The sequence below is a fragment of the Ranitomeya variabilis genome, chromosome 4 (genome assembly GCF_051348905.1).
Source record: "Ranitomeya variabilis isolate aRanVar5 chromosome 4, aRanVar5.hap1, whole genome shotgun sequence".
Classification (NCBI taxonomy): domain Eukaryota; kingdom Metazoa; phylum Chordata; class Amphibia; order Anura; family Dendrobatidae; genus Ranitomeya; species Ranitomeya variabilis.
Genome location: NC_135235.1, coordinates 404,862,156 through 404,873,747, shown reverse-complemented (window position 1 = coordinate 404,873,747; position 11,592 = coordinate 404,862,156). Strand labels below are relative to the sequence as shown.

At 43.2% G+C, this 11,592-nt stretch overlaps 1 protein-coding gene across 2 annotated transcripts in view; it reads left to right on the top strand.

Annotated features, from left to right (window-relative positions):
• The first annotated feature begins 285 nt into the window (after positions 1 to 285).
• Positions 286 to 11,592, top strand: part of LOC143764955 (zona pellucida sperm-binding protein 1-like) — a 150,159-nt gene continuing 138,852 nt past the window's right edge. Inside the window, exon 1 of one of the 2 annotated variants that reach the window (XM_077251108.1) lies at positions 286 to 514. In XM_077251108.1, the coding sequence (XP_077107223.1) occupies positions 343 to 514 (172 nt within the window). In that variant the 5' untranslated portion in view covers positions 286 to 342. The remainder of the gene's footprint in view (positions 515 to 11,592) is intronic. The other variant, XM_077251107.1, reaches the window with a different exon arrangement.

Genomic DNA, 11,592 nt, shown 5'->3' with positions numbered 1-11,592 from the left:
CAGTATTTGGTAAGTTTTTTACCTCAGCATTTGTAACCAAAACCAGGAGAGGGTGATAAATACAGAAGTGGTGACGTGTTTCTATTATACTTTTCCTCTGATTATTCCACTCCTGGTTTTAGATTACAAATACTGAGGTAAAATACTGACCAAATACTGAACGTGTGAATGTGGCCTAATTAATATTGTGATAATTAGTTGACATCCCTTCTATAAACCTGGCGACTTCTGACATCCATTACCCTAACCATGTGACACCCTAGTTTATATGTATGACCCATAAGTTACATGGCGCCTCCCAGTCTATAACAATCCCTCCCTGAGCACTCCTCCCTGCACAGAATGGCAGCCTTAAAATTTTCAGATGGTTTGTGGTTGCTGCTCTTTGCCAAGTGGCTCCTGCTTGGACAATGTACTGACTCCAGTGGGACAGACTACAGGTGTGGGGAGGAAGGGGTACAGCTTACGGTGGCCCCAGGTTATCTGGGGGAAGAAGTCTCCTTCCAAGTTCGAGGTGAGCATTGGTGTAAAGGGGGGATTTCAAAGAATAATCTAAGGCTTTGCTCCCACAATTAGTTTTTGATGTTGCAGATTTTCTGCACCCATTAAGTAAAATGTTACTTGTATTTGTTTCTTTGTTGGCAGAACTAACTGTGTTGTCTGCAACTTTTTGTGTGATGTATTTATATTTTATTCTCTATCAGTCTATATCACATATACACAGAATGGCATATGAATGTTGATAGATCTGGCACAAATTCAGAGTTGCTCAATTTTTGCCTTTATATTTTTGTGGGCCTTTTAAAGGAAAAAGTTGCACATTTCCTGTAAGATGTAGCATGTCAGTCTTTGCTTGTGCACAAAGAAATACAGACTTTGTACTCCTCTACGGTTTTAAGTACTTTTGTAAATGATGAATAAGTACTCATTCAGACACCTGTGTTTTTTTGTTTTTTTTTGTTTTTTTGTGTATAATAAAAAAAAATGGACTAGCCCCACCCAATCAGTGTTTTGGAACAACTCTTGGTTGGTTTATTTTTGAGCAAAGGGGTATTTTTCATAAGAAAATTTCTCATGCATCTAATTATGAATGGCATCTGTGTGCTGTCCACAATTTTTTTTTTTTTTTTTTTTTTTCAAGGCCCCATAGACTGGCATTGTGGAATTTAATCTGTGGCTGTGCTCCAAATTGGACTTATCTCCGAGATGTTTTAGCATGGACCTCTGTTCCCAAATATACAAACATATGTGAACAGCCCCATAGACTATTTAACAGATATGCATTACATCCATAATAAAGAAATGGATAGGACCTGTAAATGAAAAGCTAAGTCCGAAGACTAAGGCATCTGAATAACTAAAACTATGCTTATAATGATGAACATTAAAAAATAAAAATTGCAGGTTAGGATAGCACACTGCACTACAAGTTCACATGTGGGAATAATGTAAAATAGAATTTAATTTGTCATTTGATATAAATGTGTTTTTTTTATTAATACTTTGCAACTTTAATGTGAAATTGTACTTGGTCTTATTAAAATTAATAACTGCTGATGTATAAAAATGAATGAGATATGAGAAACAACTTTTCTGGAGACACTCGGATAACTTTATATTTTGGTGCTTATGTTGGCTGTGGCCAAGTTCACATGAGTGTTTAACCTCTTTACAACATTTGCAGCATATATAGGCTAAGTGCACACGCTGCGGATTCCATTGCGGAATTTTCCGCAGCGGATTTGAGAAATCCGCAGTGAATAACCGCTGCGGTTTTCACTGCGGATTTATCGCGGTTTCTTTTGCGGTTTCCTCTGCGGGTTTTCACCTGCAGATTTCTATTGGAGCAGGTGGAAACCCGCAGCGGAATCCGCACAAAGAATTGACATGCTGCAGAAAATAAACCGCTGCGTTTCCGTGCGTTTTTTTCCGCAGCATGTGCACTGCGGATTTTGTTTCCCATAGGTTTACATTGTACTGTAAACTCATGGGAAACTGCTGCGGATCCGCAGCTGCAGAAACGCTGCGGATCCGCAGCAAAATCCGCAGCGTGTGCACATACCCATAGGGGGAAGGGGTAGGCGTTTCCGACCAATGCAGTATATTTACATCATGTCAGTCATGAGATCACTATGATTAAATGCACAGTGATTGCATGAAGGTACTTGCTGTTTCTGACAGCGGGATACCAGGACTCATCAACTTGGGGGTTTCGCCACGCCTCATACCCCACGCAACTACGATCACTGTGATTCTCTTCAATTCTGAACAGAAAATCACAGCGATTTCAGTGTTTTGGGCAATTACATTGCCTGAAATATTGAAGTTCTTTAACAGCACCAATCATAGGCTGGAACCTAGCAACGCCAGTGTTACCAACCCCAGCACTGATTGGTGCAATTAGACGATGACAGCAATTCCTACCATCAGTGTGACTGCTCTGCACTTACTTATTCTATCTTTGAGAGGTTCACTGCTGTTCTGCTGCTTTGACTTCTGGTGCCACAGACAAATTTTGCCTGTGCCATCGCTGCTGCTGTGCCTGTTGCTGTAAGAAGAAAAGCGTTCCTAATCCTTTCCTGACCTGTTCCTGCCCCAGATTTTTCTAAATCCACCCCAATTCCCCTTCGACCATTCTTTCCCCACACACACCCTTCTGCCTCCGAGCGATGATCAGTTCTTGACTGTTCATTTTTTGGCATCTTTTTTTCTTCTTTGTGTTCTGCAGCCGCTGAGCGCTGATCAGTGACGCCAATCACTGATCAGCACACATGCTCTTATATCCCCTTTTTGCACCACATCAGTGCATGTAATCTACAGCCGTTGAGCACTGATTGGCATCTGGTTGTTTTGAATTGAATAAAAATCATTTAGATTAGTTGATGGGGCTAGATCAGGGACTGTGTAATGCACAGTAAAAACATACTGTAGTAAATCGCTTATACTACCTTTTTTTTCTTTTTTTTTTTTTTTTCTTTTAATAAAATATAATTACTATCCAAGTTGGATAGTTGTGGGCGCTCTGTAATTTTTTACGGAAATCTGTTTAGTAATTGTAATTTCAGATTTTTAGGGGAAAATTCTTGTAGTAAATATAGCACAAGTTTTTCTACTGCATAGAATTACAATTAGTGTCATTTAATTGGGGGCACTCAGTAATTTTTTTTTTTTTTTTTACGGTCAGATGTTTTGTTTTTTGTTTTTTTTACTTTTTATATCTTTTTACCTTTTTCTAGATTCTTTTCTTATATTAAAAATTTTTTCTTTCCTTCTAGCTCAAGTTTAATAAAAGAAAAAAAAAAAAAAAAAGTTGCCGCACATCCTAATCATGGTATTCAGTCGAGTAGGCATATGGCCTCCTTGCCTTTGACACTAATGGAATGTGGGATCCTCTCCCTTACATTTATTTTTCCTCCTCCTTAAGTGATACGGAACCGCCACGCAGACTCCCCAGTACAGAAAATGAGCCATGGACCTCACTTCCCGAAAATTGACCAGATTCTTGATTTTTGTGGTGCAATCAGGAATCCAATTTTACACTACCGGCCTCACAGAAATTGACTTTTCAAAGTCTTTCTCTGACAACTCTGTTGATCTCATGGTGTCTCAGACAAACTTTTACGTGCAGCAATTTTTATCATTTGCCATCTGGTCCCTGTAGACTCCTTAGGCTATGTGCACATGTTGCAGATCCGTAGCATCTTTTCTGCTCGGAAATGCACCAAATCAGCAAAGGGTAGCTCAAGCAATATTAATCAATGGGAATCCTGAATTGGTGTGCACATGTTGCAGGAAATTCTGCACTGATTCGCAACGTTTTATTTTCTGCAGCATGTCAATTCATTTTGCAGATCTGCAGCGTTTTTCGCACCTATTGACTTACATTGAGACACTCAAATCCGCAGCTAAACCGCAGGTGTAAAAAGATTTGCGTGCTGAAAACACTGCAGAAAGGAAACGTCAGGAGGAAGAGTGTGTGGGTGAAGAATGTGTGTGGGTGGGCGTCTGCCTGTGGGTGTAGCCAGGCATCGTCTGATGGGACTACTGTTCCCATCCGGCTACGTCTGCTGTCACATATATAACAGTGACAGCATGAGCCAGTGTTGGGACAGTAGTCCCATCATCCGGCGACTGTGTTCAGATGTAAAACAAAAAAAAAGACCGCTCTACCTAGCCTCTGGTGATACCCTGACAGGAGGTGATCCTCCCGCAGTGTGAAGCACATGAAGGGCTAATAAACTTATTGAATGTGGTTTTGAGGGGTGCAGTGTTTTGAATGGTGTTACTTTTGGGTATTTTGTCATTTTGCCCCCCAAAGTCACTTTAATTTTGTTGGAAAAGTAAGAAATTGCTTATCAACTTGTAACCCTTCTAACGTTATAATTTTTTTTTTTTTTTAATGTTTCAAAAAGTGTGCTTATGTAAGGTAGACATATGGGAAATATTATTTAACTATTTTGTGTGCCATAACTTTCTGGTTTAAGGGCATAAAAATGAAAAGTTTGAAAATTGCAAAATGTTTCCCAAAATTTCTGATATTTTCACGAATAAACACGTGTTGTACTGAACTAATTTTACCTCTTTCATGAAGTACAATGTCATGAGCAAACAATCAATCAATGGAATCCATTGAAGTGTTCCAGAGTTATTACCATGTTAAGTGACACTGGTCAGAATTGTAAAAAATTGGCCTGGTCATGAAAGTGAAAACAGGCTTGGGTGAGAGGGTTAAAAAAAAAAAATCATGGATATCCCTGTAATATGAAACTATATATCGTAATTTAAAAATATGAATATGACCATGCCAGAATTGCTATTTATTTTTTCCATCCCTCATGTCAAACTTTATTAAAGCTGAATACCTAAAAAATGGTACCAGTAAAAATGATGACTTGCCAGAGGAAAAAACTAAGCATGTACATAACTTTGTTAAATTTATAGATCTCAAAATGACGCCCCAAAAATGATTCTCCCCTACTCATGTATTTGTAATGCAAAAGTTATGAAACTCCATTTTCTGTGTCCGTATGATTACCAATATAAACCTAAGTTTACGCTATTCACTGTGCTACACATAGAAGCTGTTGCCATTCCCACAATGAGTATTTGAGTTTTTTTTATGTGGCAGATTTTCTTCAGAGTTTCTGCACCTATTGGCTAAGCTAGGCTTCATGCGATTTTTGATGTGCAATGCTTTTAAATGAAGCGTTTTTTGTTTTTATTTCCTGTTATTTTGCTTTGTCAACTTTATTGATCTACTCATATGCAGGGTACATGTGAAAATGCACTAAAAATGCTTTGTTTTCTGCATCTAATGCATTTCTATTTGGAAAATCTTCACATGTTTGAGAAGAAAATTATTTCTTGTAGGCTTGTGAAAATACACCGCATCAAAAAACTCATTGTGGATCTTTTAAGATGGCCTCCAGAGGTGACAGACGCATGTGAGGAGGCTCCAGACCGGTAGGATTCAATCCATCTCATCTAACCGCATCTGGGCCCCTCACACAGCAGTGCCATCATGTCACCCCTTACGCAGCCCTAATAAGCACGAGCTGTCCATTGCTCAGGGAATTGGCCGCTCGGCTACATTTTAAGACTGTGTTTGGGAGGTCCCCCTTACGGGGCCTGACAGCCGAGTCAGAGCTCGCCTGGTGGCGGGAGTATAGCGGTGGCTGTTCCACCACAAGGCCTCCCACTGATGGCGCTCAGTCCCCCAAAGGGCTCACAACAGCAGGCGGGCGAACTCCCCAGGAGAAGACCATTACCTGGAGACCAGCAGGCGAGGAGGTGGTTGCCGCACCTCGTGAAGTCTGGTGCCATCTTGCCAGTCGCCCACTTTGACACGGCATCTGTGATATGCTCTGCCTGCAGCTGAGGACCCGCAGGTGAACACAGGAGCAGTGATCTGTGGTCCCCTGGGCTGAAGGACGACCTGGGAGAGGGAGCAGCAGTTAAAACCAGATTGGCAGCGGTGTATTTTCCAGTTCACCATCCTGACAGCACCATTAGAGGACGTCCTTCTTACCCTCAGTGGGACAGGAACAACAAGCGGTTAAAAGGACCCTCCCCACTCCACCCACCAGTGTTTTTCCTGTCCCACTGTGGATAGGAACAGCAAGCCTTTCCTCCGACGGTGCTGTGCAGATGGTGGGGATCGGGGGGCCCAGCCTTTCCCTTCCCTGCCGCAAGACATCTGCTACTGATGCCTGTTATGGTGGGTCCCTCAGCCTTCCCAGTGCAGTGCTGCTCCTTGGGTCAGGGCAATCTCCTCCGCTCAGGGGGCTCTCGGTCCAGGTGCTTTCTGCCGGCGGGTGAGTGCGGTGGCCGCTTCCAGCAGCGGCCGGTTCCAACATGTGGCTGCAGCGTTCCCCAGAGTCCGCTTCCAGGTGGTCACTTCCGGGTCCAGCGGCCACGTCACTTCCGGCCGCGTCACTTCCGGTCGCGGCAGTGTGGGAGCATGGCGCCGGCAGCAGCACCGGCCTCGGGGCATTACAGCACGGTAAACCGCAGCGGCGGTAAGGAGGGCAGGATCAACCAGGTAAATCCTATATAAACGCCTTAAGGGGGTCTTTATGCAGCCGGCCATCCTGACAAAGGGAGCACTCGGCTATATGGTTAGAACTGTCCTCACTATGGAGGAAACAGCCAGACCTGAGGGGACTGACCAACTTCAGGGGCACATGAGTAGGCTATACTAAGCCATACCACAATGCTCACCCCTCCCCCTACTTCCCTATCTACAGGGTGTATCTATGTATTTCTATCTATCCTAGGCAGAGCCTCCTATCCCCACATCCGAAAGGAAAAAATCAGGGAAAAGTAAATGCCCTATATGTGCTGCTAAATTTCCGGAAAATTGGCGGAAGCCACTACGCAAGTTGTGCACATCTAAAATTGTGGGTGATGAACAGACTGCATTATTAGCCAGTATGAGGACATTGATTCGTCAAGAGGTTCAGGCATCCATCTCAAGCTTGAATCTTCCCCAGTCAAGCCAGTCGGGACCGCAAACATCACGGAAAAGGCCAAGAGAATCTAGTCCCTCTTCCGAAGGAGAGATTTCGGAGGATTCAGACCAGGAGGAAAGAGACAGATCATTGGGCAGAGGGAAGAGATATCTCTTCTCGGCGGCAGATACAGATGAGCTGCTTCATGCAGTTCATAACACCATGCAGTTACAGGACACGCCAGAGGAGACCTCGATCCAAGATGAAATGTTTGGCGGATTATATGCCCAGGTCACAAAGGTTTTTCCAGTCAACAATCACATCCATTACATGATTCTGGAAGAATGTCAGGAAGCGGAGAAAAGACTAGTAGTACCCAGAGATTTCAGACTCCATTTGCCTTATAATCCAGAGGACATTAAAGTGTGGGATGAAGTTCCCAAGATTGATGTTCCGTTGGCAAAAGTGGCGAAGAAGACCTCAATTCCATTTGAGGGCTCCTCTGCTTTAAAGGATCCAATGGATCGCAAAGCAGATGAACTGCTCAGGAGAACTTGGGAATCCTCCACAGCAATAATACGGGCCAATATAGCTGCAACGTCGGTAGCCCGGTCAATGCATCTATGGATAGATGATTTGGAGGAACATCTCAAAGCTAAGACTTCCAGAGATGTTATTCTCAAATCTCTACTGTTACTTAAGCTCGCAACAGGCTTTATGGCAGACGCTTCAGCAGAATCTGTGCGCTTCGCCGCCAGAAGCGAGTCTTTATCCAATGCGGCCAGAAGAGCTATCTGGCTAAAGATTTTGTCGGGGGATATCCAATCAAAAAAAATAAACTGTACGGAATCCCATTCTCAGGGAAAAAAGTATTTGGGCCTTTTCTAGATGACATCTTAGAAAAAGCCTCAGATAAAAAGAAGGGGTTCCCTGAGGAAAATACGAAAAAGTACAAGCCCTTTCATAGATCCCGACCTGGTCAGAAGTCAGACTACAGGGGGAAAGGTAAGACTGGGAGGTGGTCTTATCCCAAGGGTGGAAAGGGTAGAGACTCCATCTTCCCAAGTGCAGGTGCAGGAAAGCCGAATAAATGACATCAAGGTGGGTGGTCGGTTACAAAAATTTCTAGGGGGTTGGCAGAAAATATCCCAAGATCCTTGGATTCTGCAGGTAATTGCTCAGGGGAAAGAGCTAGAGTTCTCCAGCAGTCCCCCAGAAAGATTTGTTATAACCCGACCCTGTCCGCTCTCAGACTCCTCTATGTGGACAAACATCTAGGAGTTGATAGACGCAATAATCCCAGTACCCATCTCAGAAAGAGGCAAGGGCCATTACTCTCACTTATTTTCAATAAAAAAACCTTCGGGAGACTCCCGAACGATCCTAAATTTAAAACCCCTAAACAGGTGGGTCCAGTACAAAAGATTCAGGATGGAATCTATAAAGTCCACAACGCCTCTCATAGACAAAGACATGGTGATGTGCACATTAGATCTAAGCAATGCATACTACCATGTCTCAACACACACTTCCTACCAAAAGTTTCTGAGATTCGCCCTAATGAACAAAGGAATAATGTATCACTTCCAGTTCAGATGTCTCCCCTTCGGGCTTGCTTTGGCGCCCAGAATATTCACCAAACTAATGTCAGAAGTTGTAGCCTATCTAAGGAACCAGAATGTGGCCATAGTGCCATATCTGGACGACTTTCTGATAATGGCGAGATCAGAGAAACTTCTCAAAATAGACTGCAGCTTCACACTTTCCATCCTACAGGACTTGGGGTGGATTGTGAATTGGAAGAAATCTTGCCTGGTCCCAAATTCCAGAATTAAATTTTTTGGGGTCATATTAGACTCCAACTTCAGAACATCTTTTTTACCGGAAGACAGACAGGAGGCCTTGATTAGGCACATACATCAATTCAGGAGGAGTACCCCCTCCATAAGAGAGGCAATGAGGATTCTGGGCTTTATTACGGCATGCATACCCTGTGTGAAATGGAGCCAATTCCACTCACGGGGATTACAGAGAGGTTTTGAAATCTTGGAACAGGAAACAGAGTTCCTTAGACAAGAAGATGATTGTGTCTCTGTCAGCAAAGAGATCCCTAACCTGTGGACCACACCGAAAAACCTAAGAGGGAGTTCCATGGATACTCGATCCCTGTGTTATGGTTACCACAGAGGCCAGTCAATTCGGATGGGGCGGACATATAGAAAAAACATATTACCAGGGTGAATGGACTCCTCAGATTGCAGCAAGGTCGTCAAACTTCAGGGAGCTGTATGCGATCTGGAAGGTGTTATACCAGGCCCAGTCACAGGTCAGGGGCAGACACGTAAGGATACTGTCCGACAATGTCACAGCAGTGGCATTTCTAAGACACCAAGGAGGTCTGAAACATCTACCGCTGCAACACCTAGCAGACCAAATTTTCAGATGGGCGGAGAAATCTGTCAAATCCATCTCGGCCGTTCACCTGGAAGGCGCCAAGAATCAAGTAGCAGACTTCTTGAGCAGGACGTCTGTACATCCCGGAGAATGGGAACTGAACCCAGAAATATTCAGCAGTCTGTGCCAGAAGTGGGGAACACCACAGGTGGATCTTTTTGCCACCAGGTCAAATACAAAGACCAGAGCATTTTTTTTTTTTTCTCTCAATCCTCTAGATGGAGCCACAGGAGTCGACGCTCTGTCTCCGTATTGGGGAGAAGGTCTCCTGTACGCATTTCCGCCTCTTCCTCTGATACCGAAGACACTCAGGAAGAGACGAGAGAGCAACCATAATCCTGGTGGTTCCTTTTTGGCCAAAATGGAGCTGGTTCTCTGTACTATCCAGAATGTCAACAGAGAGACCAATCTTATTACCGAACAAGCAGGACCTTCTACTACAGGGGCCGGTGTTCCACAAAGACCCAGATTCTCTTCACCTGTCTGCTTGGATCCTGAACGGCGAACCCTAAGATCCAGAGGCCTGTCAGAAGAAATCATTACCACACTCCAGGCAAGCAGAAAGCCGGTGACTTCAGCGATTTATAACAAAATCTGGAAGCGGTATTGCTCCTTTCTGGGAGAGGTTTCTGTGGATACTTCAAAACCTGACATTCCCAGAATCCTCGACTTCCTGCAACTTGGTTTTGAGAAGGGCCTCCGGCCTAGCACTTTAAAAGTACAGATTGCAGCGCTTAGTGTCTTTTTTGATAAGTCACTAGCCTCCCATCCTTGGATAGCAAGATTTTCCAGGGCCACGCAGAGAATGAGACCACTTGTGAGAAAATCAACTCCTCCTTGGGACCTAAACCTGGTCCTTAACCCCTTCACCCCCAAGGGTGGTTTGCACGTTAATGACCGGGCCAATTTTTACAATTCTGACCACTGTCCCTTTATGAGGTTATAACTCTGGAACGCTTCAACGGATCTTGGCGATTCAGACATTGTTTTCTCATGACATATTGTACTTCATGATAGTGGTAAAATTTCTTTGATATAACTTGCGTTTATTTGTGAAAAAAAACGAATATTTGGCGAAAATTTTGAAAATTTCGCAATTTTCCAACTTTGAATTTTTATGCCCTTAAATCACAGACATATGTCACGCAAAATACTTAATAAGTAACATTTCCCACATGTCTACTTTACATCAGCACAATTTTGGAACCAAAATTTTTTTTTTGTGATGGAGTTATAAGGGTTAAAAGTTGACCAGCAATTTCTCATTTTTACAACACCATTTTTTTTTAGGGACCACATCTCATTTGAAGTCATTTTGAGGGGTCTATATGATAGAAAATACCCAAGTGTGACACCATTCTAAAAACTGCACCACTCAAGGTACTCAAAACCACTTTCAAAAAGTTTATTAACCCTTCAGGTGTTTCACAGGAATTTTTGGAATGTTTAAATAAAAATAAACATTTTACTTTTTTTCACACAAAATTTATTTCAGCTCCAATTTGTTTTATTTTACCAAGGGTAACAGGAGAAAATAGACCCCAAAATTTGTTGTACAATTTGTCCTGAGTACGCTGATACCCCATATGTGGGGGTAAACCACTGTTTGGGCGCATGGCAGAGCTCGGAAGGAAAGGAGCGCCATTTGACTTTTCAATGCAAAATTGACTGGAATTGAGATGGGACGCCATGTTGCATTTGGAGAGCCCCTGATGTGCCTAAACATTGAAACCCCCCACAAGTGACACCATTTTGGAAAGTAGACCCCCTAAGGATCTTATCTAGATGTGTGGTGAGCACTTTGACCCAACAAGTGCTTCACAGAAGTTTATAATGCAGAGCCGTAAAAATAAAAAATCATATTTTTTCACAAAAATGATCTTTTCGCCCCCATTTTTTTATTTCCCCAAGGGTAAGAGAAGAAATTAGACCACAAAAGTTGTTGTGCAATTTGTCCTGAGTACGCTGATACCCCATATGTTGGGGTAAACCCCTGTTTGGGCACACGGGAGAGCTCTGAAGGGAAGGAGCACTGTTTTCCTTTTTCAACGCAGAATTGGCTGGAATTCAGATCGGATGCCATGTCCCGTTTGGAGAGCCCCTGATGTGCCTAAACAGTGGAAACCCTCCAATTATAACTGAAACCCTAATCCAAACACACCCCTTACCCTAATCCCAACAGTAACCC